This window comes from Bos grunniens, chromosome 7 (assembly GCF_055505025.1).
Source record: "Bos grunniens cultivar Pamir isolate PY7600 chromosome 7, Bosgru_T2T1.0, whole genome shotgun sequence".
Classification (NCBI taxonomy): domain Eukaryota; kingdom Metazoa; phylum Chordata; class Mammalia; order Artiodactyla; family Bovidae; genus Bos; species Bos grunniens.
Genome location: NC_141171.1, coordinates 46328005 through 46352810, shown reverse-complemented (window position 1 = coordinate 46352810; position 24806 = coordinate 46328005). Strand labels below are relative to the sequence as shown.

General features: G+C 39.5%; 1 protein-coding gene across 3 annotated transcripts in view; it reads right to left on the bottom strand.

Annotated features, from left to right (window-relative positions):
• CATSPER3 (cation channel sperm associated 3) overlaps positions 1 to 24806 on the bottom strand; it is a 57698-nt gene that overhangs the window by 12122 nt on the left and 20770 nt on the right. Inside the window, exons 1-3 of one of the 3 annotated variants that reach the window (XM_086411659.1) lie at positions 24415 to 24505; positions 21375 to 21489; positions 17083 to 17236 (exon numbers count right to left, since the gene is read on the bottom strand). In XM_086411659.1, coding sequence (XP_086267785.1) covers positions 17083 to 17193 — 111 coding nt within the window. In that variant the 5' untranslated portion in view covers positions 17194 to 17236; positions 21375 to 21489; positions 24415 to 24505. Of the gene's footprint in view, positions 1 to 17082; positions 17237 to 19189; positions 19455 to 21374; positions 21490 to 24414; positions 24506 to 24806 lie in introns of those variants that run through there. The other 2 variants (XM_086411661.1, XM_086411660.1) reach the window with 2 other exon arrangements.

Genomic DNA, 24806 nt, shown 5'->3' with positions numbered 1-24806 from the left:
GATTTCTCAGGAGGCAGGTCAGGTGGTCTGGTATTTCCTTTTCTTGAAGAATTTTCCACAGTTTCTTGTGATCCACATAGTCAAATGCTCTGATGTAGTCAATAAAGCAGAAACAGATGTTTTTCTGGAACTCTTGCTTTTTCGATGATCCAGTGGTTGTTGGCAATCTGCCTTTTCTAAATCCAGCTTGAACATCTGGAAGTTCACAGCTCATACACTGCTGATGTCTGGCTTAGAGAATTTTGAGCATTACTTTGCTAGCATGTAAGAGGAGTACTGGAAAAGGTCAGTTTTCATTCCAATCCCAAAGAAAGGCAATGCCAAAGAATGCTCAAACTCCCACACAATTGCACTCATCTCACATACTAGTAAAGTAATGCTCAAAATTCTCCAAGCCAGGCTTCAGCAATATGTGAACTGTGAACTCTCTGATGTTCAAGCTGGTTTTAGAAAAGGCAGAGGAACCAGAGATCAAATTGCCAACATCCGCTGGATCATCGAAAAAGCAAGACAGTTCCAGAAAACCATCTATTTCTGCTTTATTGACTATACCAAAGCCTTTGACTATGTGGATCACAACAAACTGTGGGAAATTCTGAAAGAGATGGGAATACCAGACCACCTGACCTGCCTCTTGAGAAATCTGTATGCAGGTCAGGAAGCAACAGTTAGAACTGGACATGGAACAACAGACTGGTTCCAAACAGGAAAAGGAGTACGTCAAGGCTGTATATTGTCACCCTGCTTATTTAACTTATATGCAGAATACATCATGAGAAACAATGGACTGGAAGAAACACAAGCTGGAATCAAGATTGCCAGAAGAAATATCAATAACCTCAGATATGCAGATGACACCACCCTTATGGCAGAAAGTGAAGAGGAACTAAAAAGCCTCTTGATGAAAGTGAAAGTGGAGAGTGAAAAAGTTGGCTTACAGCTCAACATTCAGAAAACGAAGATCATGGCATCCGGTTCCATGACTTCATGGGAAATAGATGGGGAAACAGTGGAAGCAGTGAGAGACTTTATTTTGGGGGGCTCCAAAATCACTGCAGATGGTGACTGCAGCCATGAAATTAAAAGATGCTTACTTCTTGGAAGGAAAGTTATGTCCAACCTAGATAGCATATTCAAAAGCACAGACATTACTTAGCCAACAAAGGTCCGTCTAGTCAAGGCTATGGTTTTTCCAGTGGTCATGTATGGATGTGAGAGTTGGACTGTGAAGAAGGCTGAGCACCAAAGAATTGATGCTTTTGAACTGTGGTGTTGGAGAAGACTCTTGAGAGTCCCTTGGACTGCAAGGAGATCCAACCAGTCCATGGCCACCTCATGTGAAGAGTTGACTCATTGGAAAAGACCCTGATGCTGGGAGGATTGTGGGCAGGAGGAGAAGGGGACGACAGAGGATGAGATGGTTGGATGGCATCACTGACTCGATGGACATGAGTTTGGGTAGACTCCGGGAGATGGTGATGGACAGGGAGGCCTGGCGTGCTGTGATTCATGGGGTTGCAAAGAGTCGGACACAACTGAGTGACTGAACTGAACTGAACTGAACTGAAGAGGAGTACAATTGTGCGGTAGTTTGAACATTCTTTGGCATTGTTTTTCTTTGGGACTGAAATGAAAACTGATCTTTTCCAGTCCTGTGGCCACGGCTGAGTTTTGCAAATTTGCTTTCATATTGAGTGAAGCACTTTAACAGCATCATCTTTCAGGATCTGAAATAACTCAACTGGAATTCCATCACCTCCAATAGCTTTGTTCGTAGAGATGCTTCGTAAGGCCCACTTGACTTCACGTTCCAGGATGTCTGGCTCTAAGTGAGTGATCACACCATCGTGGTTATCTGGATCGTTAAAATTTTTTTCGTATAATTCTTCTGTGTATTCTTGCCACCTCTTCTTAATGTCTTCTGCTTCTGTTAGGTCCATACCATTTCTGTCCTTTTTTGTGCTCATCTTTGCATGAAATGGTCCCTTGGTATCACTAATTTTCTTGAAGAGATCTCTAATCTTTCCCATTCTATTGTTTTCCTTTATTTCTTTGCACTGATCACTGAGGAAGACTTTCCTATGTCTCCTTGCTATTCTTTGAAGTGAAGTTTGCTCAGTTGTGTCTGACTCTTTGTGACCCCATGGCCTATACAGTTGCATTTAGATGAGTATCTTTCCTTTTCTCCTTTCCCTTAAGCTTCTCTTCTTTTCTCACATGTTTGTAAGGCCTCCTCAGACAACCATTTTGCCTTTTTGCATTCTTTTTCTTGGGGATGGTCTTGATCACTGCCTCCTGTACAATGTCACAAACCTCCATCCATAGTCCTTCAGGCACTGTCTTTCAGATCTAATCCCTTGAATCTATTTGTCACTTCCACTGTATAGTCATAAGGGATTTGATTTAGGTCATACCTGAATGGTCTAATGGTTTTCCCTTCTTTCTTCAATTTAAGTCTGAATTTGGCAATAAGTTCATGATCTGAGCTACAGTCAGCTCCCAGTCTTGTTTTTGCTGACTATATAGAGCTTCTCCATCTTTGGCTGCAAAGGATATAATCAATCTGATTTTGGTATTCTTGGCAAAATTCTGTTAGCTTTTGCCCTGCTTCATTTCGTACTCCAAGGCGAAATTTGCCTATTACTCCAGGTCTCTCTTGACTTCCTACTTTTGCATTCCAGTCCCCCATAATGAAAAGGACATCTTTTGGGGGGTGTTAGTTCTAGAAGGTCTTATAGGTCTTCACAGAACCATTCAAGTTCAGCTTCTTCAGCATTACCAGTTGGGGCATAGACTTGGATTACCCTGATATTGAATGGTTTTCCTTAGAAATGAACGGAGATCATTCTGTCATTTTTGAGATTGCACCCACCATAGTGCATTTTGGACTCTTTTGTTGACTATGATGGTGACTCCATTTCTTCTAAGGGATTCTTGCCCACAGTAGTAGATATAATGGTCATCTGAATTAAATTCTCCCATTCCAGTCCATTTTAGTTTGCTGATTCCTACAGTGTTGATGTTCACTCTTGCCACCTCCTGTTTCACCATCTCCAATTTACCATGATTCATGGACCTAACATTCCAGGTTCCTATGCAATATTGTTCTTTATAGCATCGGACTTTACTTCCATCACCAGTCACATCCATAACTGGGCGTTGTTTTCACTTTGGCTCCCTCTCTTCATTCTTTCTGGTGTTATTTCTCCGCTCTTCTCCAGTAGCATATTGGGCACCTACCGACCTGGGGAGTTCATCTTGCAGTGTCCTATGTTTTTGCCTTTCCATACTGTTTGAGGTTCTCAAGGCAAGAATACTGAAGTAGTTTGCCATTCCCTTCTCCAGTGGACCTTGTCAAAACTGTCTATCATGACCTATCCGTCTTGGGTGGCCCTACACTGCATGGCTCATAGCTTCTTCTTAAATAGATACTTTCTATTTCCATATCATTTTATTTCATAAATTTGATGCTAATTGTGATAAAAATGTTTCATTGCTTTCAACATGACAGGAAATATGGGAATGGCATTTCTGTTTCAGCAATAGAACCAGCAGCTTATCTTTCCAGAAAATGTATTCAGAAGGATTCTTCATCTGGTAAATGACACCCAGAGCAGTCCGGGGACAGTTACATAACCTACATCATTGTGATGTTTCTTCCCAACCGGACAACCAGCACCGTGAATGACAGCTCACAGCTTTTGCATGTAGATAACAAGCTGTCCCTCCATCATTTGATGAAGAGATTATTTTTCTTCCCCCTGAAAGGTTGTGGCACCCTTGTCAAGAGTCAATTGGCCATAGGTATTTGGATTTATTTCTAGAATGTCAACTCTATTCTATAGGTCTGTATCTGTCCTGTGAGTACCACACTCTTTTCATTATTGTATCTCTGTAGAAAGTGTTTTGGGGGCTTCCCTCATAGCTCATTCAGTAAAGAATCCTCCTGCAATGCAGGAGACTCAGTTCTATTACTGGGTCCAGAAGATCTCCTGGAGAGGGACATGGCAACCTACTCCAGTATTCCTGCTTGGAAAATCCCATGGATATAGAAGTGTGGCATGCTACAGTCCATGGGGTTGCAAGAATCAGACACAACTTAGCGAATAAGCCAACACAGAAAGTTTCTGAAGTCAGAAAATGCAAGTTCTCCAACTTTTGTTCTTCATTTTCAATGTTTTCTTGGCTATTCACAGTCATATGGATTTAAGAATCTGGTTTTCAATTTCTTTTTTTAAAAGGCCATTGAAATTTTGATAGGAATTGAACTGAATTTGTAGTTCACTTTGGATAGTCCTCTTAACAAGTTTTTTAATCCATGAATATAGGATGCTGTTACATTTTTTATTTAGGTTTTAATTTCTTTTAGCAATGTTTTATAATTTTCAGTTTATACATCTCTCATCTCCTTGGCTAAATTTATTCCTAGGTATTTTACTATTTTGAATGCTATTGTAAATGGAATTTTCTTAATTTCCTTTTCATAATGTTCCTATCAGTGTACAGAAATACAACAAATTTTGGTTGTTAATCTTGTATCCTGCAATTTTACCGAATTCATTTAATAGCTCAAATAGTTGAGTTTGTGTATGGATGTATTTTTTAGAATTTTTTATATATAAGATCAAGTCAAATTTAGGTAATTTTGGTTCTTCCTTTCCAATTTGGATAACTTTCAGTTCTTTTTCTTGCCTAATTGCTCTGGCTAGAACTTTCAGTACAATGTTGAATAATGGAGAAAGCAGGCATTTGTCTTGTTCTTAATCTCAAAGGACGGATTTTCAGTCTTTTACCATTGAGTATTATGTTAGCTGTGGGATTTCTTCATAATTACCCATTATCAAATTAAGAAATTTCCTTTCCATTTCTAGTTTGTTTGTTTGTTTTTTAACCATGAAAGGGTGTTGAGTTTCGTCAAATGCTTTTTCAGTTATCTATTGAGGTAATTTTGTTTCCTTCATTCTACTGATGTATTACATTCATTGCTTTTCCTAAGCTGAACCACCCTTGCATTCCTGGGATAAATTCCACTTAGTCATGGTATATAACCTTTTTAAGTACATTTCTGGGCTCAGATATATCTTGAGGATTAATGCATCTATATTTGTAGGGATGTTGGTCTCTTTATTTCTTGTGATGTCTTTGGCTTTGGTCTCAGGGTAATGTTGGCCTCATGGAATGAATTCAGAAATATTTCCTCTTCTCCTACTTTTGCAAGAGTCTGAGGAGGATTGGTGTTCATTGTTTTTTAAATGCAGGGTAAAATTAACCAGCAAAGCCATCCAGTTCTGGGCATTTCTTTGTTGCGAGGCTTTTGATTAGTGATTCAACTTCTTTATTTATAGGTCTGTTTCAGTATGTCTGTTTTCTATTTTTTCTTAAATCAGTTTGGTAGGTGGTATGTTTCTAGGACTTTGTCCATTTCATCTAGATTATCTAATTCATCGGTGTACAAAGTGTTCACAGTATTCTTATATAAAACTTTTTATTTCTATAAGGTCAGTAGTAATGTCCCAGCTTTTCATTTCTCTCATTATTGAGTCTTCTTATTTTTAGTCAGTCTAGCTAAAAGCTTATGAGTTTTGCTGATCTCTTCAAAGAACTGAACTTTAATCTTTTATTTTATTGACTTTTCTCTATTATCTCTCTATTCTCTATTTTGTTTCACACTCTAATCTTTTTTATTATTATTAAAGAATTCATGCAGCCTCCCTGGACTTGAGTCTTGCCAATTTTTTCTTTTGTGTGTGTGTGGCTATGCTGGGTCTTTGTTGCTGTGCAGGCTTTTCTCCAGGTGTGGGGGCTACTCTCTAGTTGCACTGTGTGGGTTGCTCATTGCATTGGCTTCCCTTGTTGCAAAGCACAGGCTCTAGGGCATGCAGGCTTCAGAAGCTGTGGAGCGTGGGCTCAGCAGCTGAGCTCCCAAGCACAGGCTCAGTGGGCTTAGTTGCCCTGTGGCATGTGGGATCTTCCCAGATCAGGGATCAAACCCATGTCTCCTGCATGGGCAGGTGAATTGTTTACCACTGAGCCACCAGGGAAGTCCATTCTAATCTTTTTCACTTCTTTTCTTCAGCTAGCTTTGAGTTTAGTTTGTTCTTTTTCCAGTTCCTTAAGGTGTAAAATTAGGTTATTAATTTGAGATCTTTCGTTATAATGCAGACATTTACAGGTATAAATATTGCTCTGAGTACTGCTTCTGTTGCAACCTGTAAGTTTCATTATGCTGTATTTTCATGTTCATTTGTCTTAAAGTATTTTCTAAACTCCTTTGTAATTTCCTCTTTGACCTATTATTTAATAGTTTGTGGTTTAATTTTCATATATTTGGAAAATTTTCAGTTTTTCCTGCTTTTGTTGATTTTCAGTTTCATTCCATAACTGTCAGGAAAGGTAATGTGTATGATTTCAATATTTTTTAATTTATTGAGACTTGTTTTGTTGCCTAATATGTGGTCTATCCTAGTAAATGCTTCATATGTACTTGAGAAAACTATTATATCTTCTTGATGAACTGACTCTATTGTCAATATATAATATCCCCCTTTGTCTCTTGTAACAGCTTTCTTTAATGTCTTTTTTTGTGTGATATGAGTATATCCAACCTAACTCTCCTTCGGTTTCTATTTTCATGAAGTAACTTCTTTCATTTTCAATCTATTTGTATCTTTGAATCTCAAGTGACAGCATATATTTGTTTTTTTTTTTTCTAAGAATCAATTCTATCTTAATTGGAGAGCTTCACTTATTTAAAGTAATTACTGATAAGAAAGAAAATATTTCTCCATTTTGCTATTTGTTTTACATATGTCACATCTTTTTTGTTCTTCAATTCCTCCACTACTTCTCTCTTTGGTGTTTGATTTTTTTGTAGTGTATGATTTTGGTTCTTTTCTCACTTCTTTCTCGGCATTTTTAAAGTTAGTTTTTTGGTGGTCTTAATCTTCTATCTTTGCTGCAGCATGCAGAATCTTTTAGTTTTGGCATGCCAACTCTTAGTTGTAGCATGTAGGATCTAGTTTTCTAAGCAGGAATAGAACCCAGGTCCCCTGCATTGGGAGCGTGGAGTCTTAGCCACTGGACCACCAGGGAAGTCCCAACAATCCATCTTTAATTAATACAACCTTAGCTTCAATAGTACATTAACAATTTTGTTCCTATACAATTCCATCCCTCCCCTACTTCATGTTTCTGTTGTCACAAAATACACCTATATACAGTGCATGCCCGTTAACTATAATTATTTTGGACCATATAGAAAAAGAGAGGAGTTCTTTTTCAAACCCAAAATACAATACTTGCTTTTATATTTGCCTATGTAGTTACATTTATCAGTGTCCTTTATTTCATCATATGGCTTAACACATTATTGACCAGAGACATATTAACATCGTAGGCATTAGTTTCTGCAAAAATCCCCTGGTCAATAATGTGTTAAGTTACTGTCTAATTTCATTTTCACCTAAAGGACTATCTTTAGCAATTCTTGTAGAGCAGGTCTACCAGAAGCAAATTCTCTCAGGTTTTGTTTACCTGGAAATATCTTAATTTCTTCATTTTTTTTTTTTTTTGGAGGATACTTTTGCTGGATATAGAATTATTGGTTGACAATATTCTTCTTTCAGTACTTTAAACATGTCATTTCACTGCCTTCTCTCCTCACAGCTTCTGAGGAGAAATCAGCTGCTAATCTTATTGAGAACTCCTTCTATGCAACAAGGTGCTTCTGTCTTGCTGCTTTCAGAATTCTCCTTGTCTTTGACTTCTGATAATTGATTACAGTGTGTCTCAGTGTGGCCCTTTTTGTTTCTCCTCAGAGTTCACTAAGATTCTTGATATATTCTTTATCAAATTTGCAAACTTTGGGGCCATTATTTCATTTCTTCCTCTTTCTCTCCTCTCCTGGAACTCCTGCTGTGTGAATGTTGATATGCTTTATGGTGTCCCACAGGTCTCTTAAGACTGTTCATTTTTCATCATTCTTTTCTCTTTCTGTTCCTTAGGCTGACTAAGTCCAACTGATTTGACTTCAAGTTCACTGATTATTTCTTTTGGCTGCTCAAATCTGCTCTTGATCTTTCTAATGAATTTTTTAATTATTATACTTTACAGTTCCAAAATTTGTTTCATTCCTTTTTATAATTTCTCTTTATTGACATATTCTATTTGCTGAAACATTGTTCTCCTAGTTACATTCAGCTTTTTGCCTGTGAATTCCTTTAGCTCTCTGAGCATATTTTACAAAGTTGACTTAAAATCTTTGTCGGTGTGTCCTCAGGGACAGCTTCTGTTTATTTCTCCTGTGTAAGAGAATATCTTTTTGAAAACTGGACGTTTAAAAATTTACAATGTGGTAACTCTGGAAATCAATTTCTTTCCTCTCCTTATTGTTGGGTTTGTTGTTTTCCATGGATAGTAGTTGTTTGTTTAGTGACTTTTCTAAACAACTTTTGTAAAGACCATATTCTTTGTAATGCATGACTTCTGAAGTCTCTTTTTCTTTAGTTTCTGGTCAATTAGTATTTAAACGGAGGTTTTCTTAAATGACTCAGGCAAAAAAGAGGGGGAAAAGGGAAGGAGAAAGAAGAAAAAAAGAGAGAAGGAAAGAAAGAGAAAGAAAGAATGAAAGAAGGAAGAGAAAAGGAGTAAGAGAAAGAAGGAGAAGAAAAACTCTCCTCGTCTTTGCAAATGGCCTCTTTGTTGAGGAACTCCCTCCATGTTGAGCCGGCCCACTGACAACTGAAACTGAGTGTTAATTTTGAGCTTGTGCTGAGCCTGAAGCTCAGTTACAGTGAAAGCTTGGTATATTCTCAGGTCTTTCCTAACCATGTCCTGCCCTGGACATGTATGGCAGACAATGTCCTCTTTTTCCAAAGAATCTCTCTCCCTCGATTTTCCTCTCAGGCTTTCAACATACCTATTGTTTGCTTCAAGCGCTATATTTTTGCTCCAGGGAGCAGCGGATCAGTCACTTGCTTTTCAATGGTTTTGAGAAATGCCCAATGCATAGCCACTTTCTGCCCTAAAAAAATTCCAGGTTAAGCAAAACAAAGAAAATAGCTTAGGACCAGTCCTTGAGACAGCCCTCTGATAGGCCAAAATAGACAAACACAATTCTTTATGAACAAAAATCTTCTCTGTTGTTTCTAGACCCAGGGGCCAAGGTCCCACTCTGGGAACACAGGCTGCCATCATCACCTTGATGAAGAGGGATAGGGCCCAAAGCAAGTAAAAATGCTGCAAAGCTTTCCTACCACCTTTTTAAAGTTCCCCTTTCTTGACTCAATGTTCACTCAGTTTCTGTAAACCTCTGGCTATTTTGCAGAGTTCTGACAGTTTTGTCTCCTTTTTAACTGTTTCTCTGAACAGATGGATTTTTGAAGCTACCTACTCTGCCTTTCCGCTGGCATCACGCCTCTACATTTTTGAAGAACAGTTTTTGCTAGACTTTGAATTCTAGTTTGATAGTCTTTCTTTAAGCATTTTGAATATGACATCCTTTGCCTTCTGGTGACTGTAGTTTTAGATGAAAAGTCAACTACTCATTTTATTGAGGATACTTTGTATGCAATGAATCACTCCTCCATGATGGTCTCAAATTCTCCCTTTGTCTTTGTCTTTCAATAATTTGTTTACAATGTGTCTAGGTGGATCTCTGAGTTTATCCTATTGGAGTTTGTTGATTGTCTTTGATGTTCAGATTGTTTTTCATGAAATTTGGGTAGTTTTTGGCCATTATGTCTTCACATATTCTATCCTTTTTCTCCTCTCCTTCTGTGACACCAATTGCATGCATGTTTGTATGTCTGATGGTGTATCATGGGTTTCTGCTCATTTTTATTCATTCATTTTGCTTTCTGTTCCTCATACTGGAAATCTCAATTGACCTGTTTTTCTGTTAATTCTTTCTTTGACTACCTCAAACTTGCTCTTGAATTCCTCCAGTGAATTTTCATTTCAATTACTGTACTTTTCAACTACAGGATTTCTATTTGGCTCTTTTTAATAATTTCTCTTTACTCATATTCTCTTTTTGGTGAGACATTGCTCTCATACTTTAATTTAGTTCTTTAGATGTGGGGTTTTTTCCTAGCTCTTTGAACATAGCAGCCAATTAAAATCTTTGTCTAGTAAGTCCAACAGATGGGCTTTCCTTGGGGTGAGTTTCTATTGTTTACTTTTTTTCTTGTGTAGAGGCCATTCTTTCTTGTTCTCTGCATGTATCACAATTTCTTTTTTTTTTTTTTGGTTGGAAATTGAACGTTTTTAATCACATAATATTGGAAACTGTGGAAATCAGGTATTCCCCCACTTCCTAGGGCTTTGTTGTTGCTGCTGTTCTTTTTTAAGAGACTTTCCTGACCTAATTCTACATGACTTTGTCATGTGTGGCCACCAAATTCTCTGCTCAGTTATCTTAATGGTCTGCTAATAACTGAACAGAGTATTCCTTAAATTCCTGAAAGCCCTAAGTCTCCCAGCCTTGCCAAGGGGCTCTGTATGTTGGGGCATGTATTTAATGCCTCAGAAGTTTACAACCCTGCCTTAACATTTATTTGGTGCTCGCACAGAATCTCAAGATTAGTTCGAGGTGACACATCAGGCCCTTCTGTGTGCTTTCCTCATATCTTCACTGGGATCCCTAAGACTGTTAATAATTTCTCAGTTTTATAGATAACCAGGGACTTTCATACATATTATTTTCAGTGATCTCAATAGCTACCCTGGAAGGTGTGTGTTAATACTATTTTACAAATGTAGCTGAACCACGTAGAGGTTAACCAGCTTGCCCAAATTCTCACATGTAGTGAGACAGTAGTAAAGCTAGGGCTTGAACCCAAATCTGTGTAAGTCTGCATCCTTTCCACAGCACAGAATTCCCTTAGGCTTACAAACAAAGATCACTATTGAAGCATGTTTAATAATCATTATGGCTTCTGGAGAACAATCAGGGGATTCAGATCCCTCAACTCATCTCTTCCCCAATCTTTACCCAAGCCCTATACTTAACATAATGCTCTACAATCCGTGACCAAACTCTGGGATGCTGGTGTGGAATGTACTGCCATACCAACACATTCACAGAAGTGGTGCCAAGTGGACACTGCACATTTAAGACACTGATTAGGATATTCCATCACCTCCACCTCCTCTGACATCACATTATGTTGATGTTAACCCTTTTCATCACCAAGAAGAAATTTGCTATTTACCGTAAATGAAGATAAAAGTGCCTCTTTAATCTTTTTTTATTGTAGAATAAAATACACATATAGAACCACACAAATACATAGCCTAATGGATTGTTCCAAAGCTAACAGCCTTGTAACTACCACCTAAGTCAAGAGTTAGAACCTTGCCAACTATCCCAGAAACCTCTCCATATGCTCCATCCCAACCACAACTCCCTCCCCTTCCCCCAAATTAACCATTGTCCCTATATTTATAGTGATCACTTTCCTGCATTTCTCCATAGAAACTCATGTGTGCATTCCTAGAATACTTTTTTTTTTATTAAAAGCTTTTTCAAAATTTGATATGCCTTTTAAGTCTCCTATTCATTTTTTTCTTCCTTTCCTTAAAGTTTATTTGTTGAAGAAACCGGGCAACTTGACTTGTAGAATTTCATCATCTGGAATTGTGCTGACTGCACACTTATATTCTTCTGTCTTCTATTTCCTAGAAATAGGATGCTAGATGAAAAGACTTGATCAGATTCAGACCTGATCTTTTAATATTTATTTTTATTATTGATTTATTTGGCTGTGCCAGGTCTTAGTTGCAGCTTGTGGGATCTTTGATCCTCATTGTGGCATGCAGGACCTTTAGTTGCAGCAGGTGGAATTTAGTTCCCTGACCAGGGATCAAACCCGTGTCACCTGCACTGGGAGTGCAGAGGCTTAGCCACTGGACCACCAAAGAAGTCCCAGATTTGATCTTTTTGGTAAGATGATAGGTTCTGTTCTTTTATAGGAGGCAAAAAAATGTCTGGTTGTCTCTCTTTTTATGAGGGAAGCAATCACTAATGCTCAAAATGCCTAAATCCTGTAATTCACTAGCGGTTGAAAAACTGATATTTTAATTCTATCATTTATTTTTATTAACTGGGACATTTCTATAAAGAGATGTTTCCCTTATCTACTATGTTGTTACACAATAATACAATTCATATAAGAAAGTCAGTAAAGCTTGATTCCTTCCCTTAATTTAACAGTTTTTTGGAGATAAAGTATTAGTTCCTTGTGCTGCTGTTCTCAGTCACTTCAGTTATGTCCAACTCTTTGCAACCCCATGGAAAGGCTCCTCTGTCCATGGGATTTCCCAGGCAATAATACTGGAGTAGGTTGCCATGCCCCCAGGGATCTTCCTGACCCATGGATCGAACCTGCATCTCCTATGTCTCCTGTACTTCAGGCGAATCCTTTACTGCTGAGCCACCAGGTATCACCCTCCAAAAGTGACCCATCAGCTTTTTCTGTATCATTATAAACTTACAGGGAGAAGGCAATAGCACCCCACTCCAGTACTCTTGCCTGGAAAATCCCATGGATGGAGGAGCCTGGTAGGCTGCCGTCTATGGGGTCGCACAGAGTCGGACACAGCTGAAGCGACTTAGCAGCAGCAAACTTATATATTATTTGGTGAGTTTAAAAATCCACTATAATTATTATCCTTATTAAAGCTCAAAGAGTCCCATCTTTAGCCAGCAGGAGTCTCATCAAGTTGTCTCCTGAGTCCTTTTGACACGACCCCAGCAATCTTTGGGCTTCCCTGATAGCTCAGTTGGTAAAGAATCCACCTGCAATGCAGGAGACCCCAGTTTGATTCTTGGGTCAGAAAGATCCCCTGGAGAAGGGATAGGCTATCCACTCCAGCATTCTTGGGCTTACCTTGTGGCTCAGCTGGTAAAGAATCCACCTGCAATGCAGGAGACCTGGGTTTGATCCCTGGGTTGGGAAGATTCCCTGGAGAAGGGAAAGGCTACCCACTCCAGTATTCTGGCCCGGAGAATTCCATGAACTGTACAGTCCATGGGGTTGCAGAGTCAGACACAACTGAGTGACTTTTACTCACAGTAATCTTTGATAACTTCCTTGCCTGGAAAATCCCATGGATGGCGGAGTCTGGTAGGCTGTGGTCCATGGGGTCACTAAGAGTCGGACACGACTGAGCGACTTCATTTTCACTTTTCACTTTCATGCATTGGAGAAGGAAATGGCAACCCACTCCAGTGTTCTAATCCCAGGGATGGGGGAGCCTGGTGGACTGACGTCTATGGGGTCGCACAGAGTCGGACACGACTGAAGTGACTTAGCAGCAGTTGCTATGTGTACAAGATATTCTGAGCTCATTTGGTATAGTTTCAGGCCTAAACCTGCAATCAACCACATCTCAAAGAATCCCTAGCTCCTTCTAGTGATAAACAGTATTTCAACACCACATTATGGGCACTAAGGATGCATAATTGTTAAGTTGGTCAGTGTTCTAGGTTTTTCAATGGATAATGATAAAATACCTTAGGAATTTATATTGATACTTCCAATTTAAATGCAAAACTACAGGGTTTTACATTGTCTATGTTATATTCATATTTCCTTTCTTCCATGAGTAACCTGGTTCTCAAGAATACTGAGGATAACAGAATTAAACTATCCCATTACTCATCTGCTTTATCTTGTATTACACAAACAGCAGTCTCAGTGTAATACTAAGAGCATCACCACAAAGTTGATTTCTGACAAATGGTTTAAAATTTTGCATTGACTCTCCATTCTTCCCCATTTTAATCAATACTATATCTTCATTGTCAGAGTATATATTCATTTGTAATATATTCTCTCCTTGTTAACCCATAATTATGATTAGTTCTATAAATAAAAACATATTTTACTGTTCATTGCCTTTCCAATGTTGATACTTCTTTAATAATTTTAGTTGGCTGAAACTTATTCCTTATTAAACAGAGTCCTAAGAAAGGGCTCATGGAAGCAGTATTAGTCAAGATTTTTTTATGCTGATGACAGTTTGTCTATGCCCTTTAAACCTGAAAGTGAGTTCTGCCGGATCTAGAAATCTTGGTTCACATTTTCTTTCCTAAAGTATCTTAAATGTTTTGCTCCGTTTCCTTTTCTTTATTTTTGGCTGTGCTGGGTCTTCACTGCGGTGCAGGCCTTTCTCTAGCAGTGGTGAGCAGGCACTACTCTTCACGACAGCGCACAGTTTTCTCATTGCGGTGGCCTCTCTTGTTGTGGAGCCGCAGGAGGGCTTCAGTAGTTGAGGAGCGTGGGCTCAGTAACTGTGATTCCTGGGCTCTACAACACAGGCTCAAGAACTGTTGTGCACGGGCTTAGTTACCCCACAGCATGCAGGATCTTCTCAGACCAGGGATTGGATCCATGTCTCCTGCATTGCCAGGCAGATTCTTTACCACTGAGCCACTGGGGAAGCCCCATTTTCGTTCAGCATAAAGCATTACCATCAGTTCAGTTCAGTTCAGTCGCTCAGTCATGTCCGACTCTTTGCGACCCCATGAATTGCAGCACGCCAGGCCTCCCTGTCCATCACCAACTCCCAGAGTTCACTCAGACTCACGTCCATCGAGTCAGTGATGCCATCCAGCCATCTCATCCTCTGGCGTCCCCTTCTCCTCCTGCCCCCAATCCCTCCCAGCATCAGAGTCTTTTCCAATGAGTCAACTCTTCGCATGAGGTGGCCAAAGTACTGGAGTTTCAGCTTTAGCATCATTCCTTCCAAAGAAATCCCAGGGCTGATCTCCTTCAGAATGGACTGGTTGGATCTCCTTGCAGTCCAAGGGACTCTCAAGAGTCTTCTCCAACACCACAGTTCAAAAGCATCAATTCTTCGGCACTAAGCCTTCTTCACAGTCCAACTCTCACATCCATACATGACCACTGTAAAAACCATAGCCTTGACTAGACGGACCTTTGTTGGCAAAGTAATGTCTCTGCTACCATAGCAGAGTTTAATAATTTTCTTTTCTTTATAAGCCTCTTAACTTATATGCTAACAATTTCCTCCACACCTCTTTCCTTCAAAGTAAAAGTGAAAGCTGCTCATTCGTGTCCAACTCTTTGTGACCCCATGGACTATACAGTTCACGGAATTCTCCAGGCCAGAATACTGGAGTGGGTAGCTGTTCCTTTCTCCAGGGGATCTTCCCAACCCAGGGATCCAACCCAGATCTCTTGCATTGCAGGCAGATTCTTCACCAGCTAAGCCACCAGGGAAGCCCAAGAATACTGGAGTGGATAGCCTATCCCTTCTCCAGGGGATCTTCCCAACCCAGGAATCGAACTGGAGTCTCCAGCATTTGCAGGCAGATTCTTTACTAGCTGAGCTACCAGGGAAGCCAAAGAGATTCCTTCATATTCTTTTACTAGAATATGTTCTGGTGTTTGTTAAGTCCATATTCTCAATATACAACGAGTGCTCTTTCAATACATAGTTTCAATTCTTTTATTTCAGGTAACTTATCTTAGATTTTACATTTGAGTGTTTATTCTGTTTCATTACTTTGCTTCTATTTCACATTTAGAGATTCCTATTATCCTTAAGTGGGATCATTTTTCTCCAATCTTCAATGTTCATTTTCTCTTGAATTCTTTTTAATCTCTTCATTTATTACTGATTTTTAATTTAAAGTTACTGATTTTATTTTTTATTTAAAAAATAAAATAAAATTTTTATTTCTCCCATTTAATCCTGTATTTCTAAGTCCTTATCTGCTGTATTTAATTGCTCTTAGTCTAATTTGGTCTTTATTTTTTAAATGATTTTATTTCTAATTCTTCTCTGAGTTCTATCACTTCACTCTTTTCTTTCCTAATATCACTTTTGTAAAAATATACCTTGTTCTGAAATAGTACAGGTTTTATCTGCTTTGTGAACATGTCTTTGTTGCGGGCTTTCATTATCTGTAGTGATACTATTCTCCACTTTGTTCTTTTGTTCTTATAATTTTATATGGGACTTTACCACAATCTTTTTCTATTATACTTTTTTGTATGAAATTAATTTTCCTGAACTTTTAGGAGAAAGTGTGATTCTAACTTTAAATATCTATTCTTGATTTAACATGTGGTAGCTTGATTCTTCAGAGAAGGCAATGGCGACCCACTCCAGTACTCTTGCCTGGAAAATCCCATGGTCGGAGAAGCCTGGTGGGCTGCAGTCCATGGGGTAGCTAAGAGTCAGGCACGACTGGAGCGACTTCACTTTCATTCTTCACTTTCATGCACTGGAGAAGGACATGGCAATCCACTCCAGTGTTCTTGCCTGGAGAATCCCAGGGACGGGGGAGCCTGGTGGGCTGCCGTCTATGGGGTCGCACAGAGTCAGACATGACTGAAGTGACTTAGCAGCAGCAGCAGCAGCTTGATTCTTGAGGTTTCCTGGTTCTGTTTCCCTTTTCCAATTTTATCTGAACCTCTCTTCCTTTCTCTGGGTCTTTTACCTGCTCAATTTTCATTCTACTTCCAATATTTCCCATAAGTATGGAACTCTATACTTGAAAGTAGCCTTGGACGGTCAGTTTTAAAAGTTACGGGGTCTGAACCATTCTAGCCCCTTCATAAACTGCAGGAACCTCTTGTGCTACCCCACAAGTAACAGATCAGGCAACACACTCTTTGGTATCAACTGCTATTCAACACTTATTGATGTCCCTCTGCTTCCTCTGCTACAGATGCTAATACTATGCAGTGTGGTTCTTGTAAGGATCTCTTATAACTAGTTTTTGTTGTTGCTGTTGTTTTAGTTTTGGTTTTTTGGTCACATTGCGTACCATGTGGGATCTCAGTTCCTTGACCAGGGATCAAATCCACATTCCTTGCACAGAAGTGTGCAGTCTTAAACACTGGACAGTGAGGGAAGTCCCTCTTGTTAACTAGATTTGATGTAAATGCCGCTACTATTGCTGCCACCATCTTCTTAGATTTTAAGGTATATTTTAATAGTCCTTAGAATTTTTCTATAGAAAACTTTTTGAACAAAATGCCTTAAGAATCTTAGAACAGTTTCAGAAATAAAACAGAAGGAAATGGACCCATTTTGTTTGCTTACCTCAAAAAGTCTGAACAAGTTGTATCTTGTTTTATAATCAGTCCACAAGACCATAAAAAAGGCATTCATTGAAATGGTGCTAATCATAATTATCTTAAAGAGATGACTCATTATGACTTTCTTCACAAATGCCTGAAACTGAGTATCTTTCCTCCTGTCAAAAAGTTGAATAAGAGGTGTGATTATCTTGCAACAGAGTTAGATCCCCAAACGACGCACACTTTTTTAGGAACTAGGGTCTGCTTTCCCCCTTCTGTGACTATAAATCTAAACTATATATATACTTTAGATTCGCAATGAAATGCTGACTAGATGACCACTGAAATACGTATGACAATCAATGGGTTCGGGCTGTCCCCACTCAGTTAACTCAGTTCATTCTCTCTAGACTTATGGGGGAAAAAATGATTACCACTTCTTCTCAAACAAAGCATCATCTTCCTTTACTCATTCAACAAATTTTCAGTGAAAGCGAAAGTTGCTCAGTCGTTTCCGACTCTTTGCAACCCCATGGACTATACAGTCCATGGAATTCTCCAGGCCAGAATACTGGAGTGGGTAGCCTTTCCCTTCTCCAGGGGATCTTCCCAACCCAGGGATCGCACCCAGGTCTCCCGCGTTGCAGGTGGATTCTTTACCAGCTGAGCCACAAGGTAAGCCCAAGAATACTGGAGTTGATAGCCTATCCCTTCTCCAGGGGATCTTCCTGATCCAGGAATCGAACTGGGGTCTCTGCATTGCAGGCGGATTCTTTACCAACTGAGCTATGGTGGCTCAAAATTTTCCGTAAGTAACTACTATTCAACTCACTCATTTATTCACTCAACAAGTTTTTATTGAATGATTACTATATGCCAGGCAGTACAGTAGGCCCTTGAAATAAGGTGAAGTAAAACTATATACAGTCAGTCTAGTAGGGAAAACTGCTTATCAAATAATCAACCATACAAGCACTTACAAATCAATGATTTTAAAAACTGACCACTCTAAGAAAAAAGGGGAAAACACATAATCAATTCATGAAAGAAAAACAATGGTAATAAAGTCCCCCTCCCTAGAATGTTCAGTGGCACTACTAATCGAGGAGGTGCAAATTAAGTAAAACCATTAACTTTGCTTATGAAATTAGAGAAGACTTAAACTTGATAATATTTAATGCTGGCAAGAGCACAATATGATGGAGCATTCTCATAAACTTCCAGGGGAATGTAAACTGACCAATTTTTCTGAAAAACATTAGTTGTATTCATATCCTCAGATCCAAGGAATCTACCCCAAGAGAATACAACTGGAAATGCAAACAGTAACTTTAGCCTAATGTGATTATCTCACCATTATTTGCTGTAATAAGAACTTGGATACAATTTAAAAGTTTAACCAAAAGAAGACAGGCTGAGTAAACTATGGCACATCCAGCTAATGGAATATTGCACAGATATCACAACATGTCTACGTATTTTTCATGATTTGAGAAAAATGCATATGATCCACTGGATAGCAAAACATAGAAACAACGCAAAATAAAAATTCTCTATTTAAAATTATCTCAACTGTGCAAAGCAGGTAGAAAAAAATTCAACAGGAAATATGCCAAAATGTTGCCAGTGTCTGCCTACTGATGGTAAAGTTATAGGTAATTCCTTTTCCTGTTTATATTTATCTGTGTTGTTCAGTTTTTCTCATGTAAGAAATGAACAGTCTCACACAGTAAAAAAAATATATAATGTATATACTTCTATAACCTATAAAAATAAAATATATAATTTCCATTATCTGATTTGAGATCCTATTACCAAAAAAAAAAAAAAGCCTTCAAATTATCTAACACAGTATTGAACAAAAAGGGAAAAGATGGAACAAACTAGTCATTTGGTCTACAGGTCAAATAAGAGTGTGACTGAATATCTGATTAACCAGCTATCTGTGACAGTAAAGCTGAGAAAATTGATTGGCTGAGACTTCAACAACCTCACCAGTCAGAGAAATCAGATTATCCAGGATGAATCCCTCAGTTTGGGAAGTATAAGAGTGCCTATGAGAAGCCGCTAAGAGCCCCCAACACTGCCATCTGCATACTTGTTAATCAAGAGAAATAAAGAATATTTACTGAAATTTCCATAACTTCTCATAGAACATATGTGACGCATTCTCCAACAGTGAGTTAGAAAGGATTCTTGCATGGTCCTGGTGATAAAAGTGCTGAGACATTTTCCAAATTTTCAATTTTTATTCCTTGCTTTAACCATCCAACAGAAAATCTCTGCTTAGGAATCTCCTTGCATCTAGATTCCACAAGGCCACGGAGAAGGGTCCACAGAGGGAATCCTTGCTTTATGAGGTCACTCTTCACAGCCCAGTATGTTACTAGCCAGCAGGCCCCTGTAGGGGAGAACTCCCCACTGTTTTACCCACAGATCCTCTCTTCCCAAGGAGACCAAGCACCTCTGTTCAGCAGAAGAGTCATGAGTGAGTGAGTGAGTGAAACTCGCTCAGTCGTGTCTAATTCTTTGTAACCTCATGGACTGCAGCCCACCAGACTCTCCTCTGTCCATGGGATTCTCCAGGCAAGAATACTGGAGCAGGTTGCCGTTCCCTTCTCCAGGGAGTAGAGTCAAGAGCACCCTGCAATTGTGCAGCTCTGGGATAAAACTAGAAGACAGCAGAAACAGGCCAGACAAGAGCCTTCCTTCTTCAGGAAGTACCTTCATCTGCCCTTAATAATGTGTTAGAATAGGTCAAGGGTCATGGAAGAGGGGAAAGCAAAACTCTCTGGGCTTCTAAGAGCAAGAGTGAACAGCCAGGGCACAGCAGTTGGAGATACCTGGAAGGACAAGGAAAGATTCTGATGGGTTTGGGGCTAGAACACCAGAAACAGGAAGTGCAGAGGTTATCCATGCCCAACACTGGCTAACTGGGGACACAGAATATACACATATGAACCACCTAAAGAGTGTAAGGGACGAGTCTTGGGGTAGAAATGTTTTAGGTTCAAGAGCAACAGGCACTATTCCTCTGTTCAATTCTTGGGATGAATATATTCTTCTCATTCTCCTACTCCTAGCTCCTTTGATTTCCAAGGCAAATCAATATATAGGCTTCTGGGTAGTCCTGTATTGAATTAAATGGTTAGTTAGCCAAATTGGTCAATTTCCTGGAAACTTTATTTCTTGGACTGTAATAGGAGGTAAACACCTCATCACCTCCAACATCCTAAGTATTCTGGAACAAGTGTTTTCAACTAGTTCTCGTAGAAAAATACTCTTGCAGGCAAGCAGAATACTGAACTGGGAAATAATATCTTATCTACTCAGTCTCTCCACTTAAAATCATCAACAGCAAAGCTTTAAGCAACATTGATTTATGTTCTCAGGATTCACACTTTGGCCTCACCTTTTTATTCTACATTCTCTTCCTCAGGAGTCAAGTTTCTCTGATGCCTCCTACCGCCTCCTTTGATCATATGCCCCCAAGACCTTCCGGGCTTCTGCCTACACCCATAGTGGTCTCCTGGAAGAGCTGCTCAATCAGTTCTCCATCTCTGTTTCCACGTGCCTCAATACATCAGTGTGTCTAATTCTGTCTAGGCATACAGGAGGCCCTCGGTAACGTATGCTATGTGACTACATGAATGTCCTCAGGGATTCTTATGCTCACTCAAGTAGCTGAGCAGAGAGGAATTTTATTTCCAGGAACCCCAAGAATATACTCCTATACGTCCCCTCTTTAAGCACCAAAGCACTCTTTAGGGAGAAATGAAGAAGAGACTAAGAATGTAAAAAATTTTGGGGACTTCCCTGGTGGTCCAGTGGTTAAGAATCCACCTTGCAATACAGGAAATGTGAGTTTGATCCTTGGTCGGGGAACTAAGATCCCACATGTCATGGGGGAGTTAGGCCTGCTGGCTGCAGCTACTGAGTGGATACCACTAGAGATTCCATGTGTCACAAGGAAAGAGCCTGTGTGACCCAACAACATGACACTGCCCCCCAAATAAATATTTTTTTAAAAAGAATATAAAAATTCTTCCATGATGCTTGGAGGGGTAAGGAAAGATGGCAGGCTGGAAGTATTCAAGAAGAGACCAATTGATCTTGGTATATGACATAAGCACAGCCAACCAAAGCTGAATGTGGTTTCTAGAGTCACTGATGAAGAAGTCTGGTCTGTGGAACCAAAGGTGACCAGCTTCTCTAGGCCTACTGAAATCACCTTCATGGATAGGTGGGCAGGATAAATATCTTGGGATGAGAAGCTAAAGGGCCACCTGTTATGCCCTGTTAGCAGCAACTCACCCTCTGCCTGACTTGTGCAGCACCACCTCAGCTGCACACAGCCAGGGACGGTCAGAAGGCACAGCAGCTTGTTGACTCAAAGTCTTCTAGCCAAGTCATTCCTAATTCCAAGTAACTGGAATTGAAGCACAAAGCTCACATATTATATCCAAACCCTATTATAGTTCCTGCTGTTTTGCAGGAAACTTTACAAAACTGAAGTTATTGAGTTCAACTAGTATATTTTTGAACACTGGATTAGAGGGGAGGGAGGTGGGAGGGGGGTTCAGGATTGGGAACACGTGTACACCCATGGCGGATTCATGTTGATGTAAGGCAAAACCAATACAATATTGTAAAGTAATTAGCCTCTAATTAAAATAAATAAAGTCTACAAGCAAAAAAATAAAAAAGAAATTATACAGACTGCTCCACATTAGTAGTCCAATACTTCAGTACACTGATGGAAGTTAGGAATGTGTCCATATACAACATACATGCTACCGCTTTTTTGGCTCAAGCAAAAACACAAAGAATCATGCTTATCCTATTTATCTAAAGACTTCCTAAATCCTATCAATGTCAGTAATCACAATTTTCAAAACTTTCACTAACTTCATTTTAGAAAAGAACACTGTCAAACATCCTGCTGCTGCTGCTGCTAAGTCGCTTTAGTCGTGTCCGACTCTGTGCGACCCCATAGACGGCAGCCCACCAGGCTCCACCATCCTTGGGATTCTCCAGGCAAGAATACTGGAGTGGGTTGCCATTTCCTTCTCCAATGCATGAAAGTGCAAAGTGAAAATGAAGTCGCTCAGTCATGTCTGACTCTCAGCGACCCCACGGATTGCAGCCCACCAGGCTCCTCCATCCATGGGATTTTCCAGGCAAGAGTACTGGAGTGGGGTGTCAAACATCCTAGTCCTGATTTATTATCTATGGAAGTCACGCAAACAGTCATAGGTCAGGTCTATTTAACTCCCCCTTTACTCCAGTGATCATTAAAAAAAAAACAAAAAAAACGAGGGAAACCAAAGCTTGATGTAGAGAAACCACTGTTATCACAAAGATTTGGAATAGAAGAAAACTTGGGGGCCTCAAACTTTGACAATGCCTCCTTTAAGTTGAAATGTCAGTTACTTTGAGCAAATCTGGGGATTTGTTCTATTGGAATTTACCCCAGGGAGTATTTTCATAGACTTGTGATATGAGATCTTTGATTCTCTAAAGTTTCATGAGTTCCAGCAGATGTGACATCCCTTAACATGGACCCTATGCGAAACCCTCATGTAGACGCGAATTACTAGCTACATTCTCAGGTCCTGACATAGCAGTTATTAGCTATACTTGCTCTCTCCACTGGAGAAGGCAATGGCACCCCACTCCAGAGAAAATCCCATGGATGGAGGAGCCTGGTAGGCTGTGGTCCATGGGGTCGCTAAGAGTCGGACACGACTAAGCGACTTCACTTTCACTTTTCACTTTCATGCATTGAAGAAGGAAATGGCAACCCACTCCAGTGTTCTTGCCTGGAGAATCCCAGGGGCGGGGGAGCCTGGTGGGCTGCCATCTATGGGGTAGCACAGAGTCGGACACGACTGCAGTGACTTAGCAACAGCTCTCTCCACTGTGCCATATGCACTATATAGGTTAATAGTTTAGCCTCTCAGACTTACATTCAAAATATGGTGAAAGGTATCCATTCAAGGAACAGTGAAACAAGTTAAATGACACCACAAGGGAACAAATAAACAAATCCAGAAGGTTGAATATTCTACAGGACCCAGGTTTTACAGTAGGTCAATGACATAGAAAGAGGGAACTGAGGGCAGGGGGCTTCCTAGTTCTAAGTCTGAAAGCTTAAAGAGACACAACCACCAGATGTGATGGGTAGATGTCATGCAGATCTTGATTAGGACAAAATTACTGTCCAAAGACATTCTTGACCTTCAAGACAATTTTATTTTGCCCAGGTATTAGGTTGATACCAAGAAATTATGGTTTATTTTTTTAGGTGTGATAAGTACATTTTGGTTTTTATAAGAAAATGACCATATTTTCTAGGGTTGTTTACTAGAGGATGTAGGGATAAAATGACATGCTATCTGGGATTTGCTTTTAAATACTTAAGCAAAGAAAAAAGAAATGGGAGACTATATGAAGTAACTGGCAAGATCTTGGTAATTGTTAAATCAGGGTGATCAGCACATAAGGTTTGAATGGACTATTTATTTTAAAATACATTTAAATTTTTTCATGTATAAAAATTTATGTAAAGAAATTTGACACACTGATCTAGAAATCTTTGGTAATCTACAAAAGCTCCCAAATCTACAGTGCAGGGAATAGTTTATAAAAACATATGACTTTGCCTTTTACTCTTAAAATTTTCAAATAAGTACAAGATCCAGGCTCTGGAACTCCCAGCAGCCACAGAGCCTGAGTGGCTCTTCCACTTCCACGCCCCACTCCCATGTACACTCCATACCTATAGAGCAAAATGAACTTACCTGCCTCTCCTAGGCCAACAGAACGAGCCAAAAATTGACTTCAGAAAGCTCAGCCTCTTCGTCATGTTCCCAAATGGCTCTCAGACTAGGGGTGAGGGCTGTCGGGGGTCAGGGGTGAAGCTTTGCTTGTAACATAAAGTGATTTTTTCTGGCCTCTGATGTGAGGCAAGAGTATAAAGATGATCCCTGTTAAATCCTACTACTATAAGGCATGTTCCTTGGATGGATATGTACACATTCTTTTAATCTACATTTTAATCTCATTAATAACTACATTCCTGAGTTCCTTCAAAGAATAGTTACTGCAATTTTTAAGCAACAGCTTACTTTATATTCCATTTTACTCCCATCAGTGACACATGGAATAAATAGAGCTTGTAACTGGATAATACCCCAGTAGCTTCAAGCTCAGTGGCTACAGACTCTCAGGTCAGGGCTCACAACACGCAAATGCTGGGGAAAAAATGACCCTTGGTTCCTCTTCCCTCAGTATGTCAGCTAATGATGTGAAACCCTGGTCACTATGACAGTGAATCCTTTTATTGCCTCACCTTGCTGGAAGCCATGAACAAGACACTTGTCTTCTCCTTTCTCCCTGTCTGAAAACGAAGGATAAAACACAGACAGCTCAACCAATTTATGTAATCTCTATAACTTAATTAACTACTTAAGTAGCAACAACAGGTAAACTCCAAATCAACTTTAGTGTCACGAGAACCCTTACATACAGTTAAAACCCTTTACCTATTGAGTTCATCGTTCTTTTTCTACCTTACAACTGCTTTCCAATACAATGCATTTGTAAAGTCACCATAATCACTTGAATTTCTGGGATATAAAATGCTCGCCCATATGAATAATGGGAATGAGAATGAGAATCCTCCAGATATGAGAATGCTCCTGCATATCCATTTCTATTCTCTAAGAATGCTACTTGTCTTTT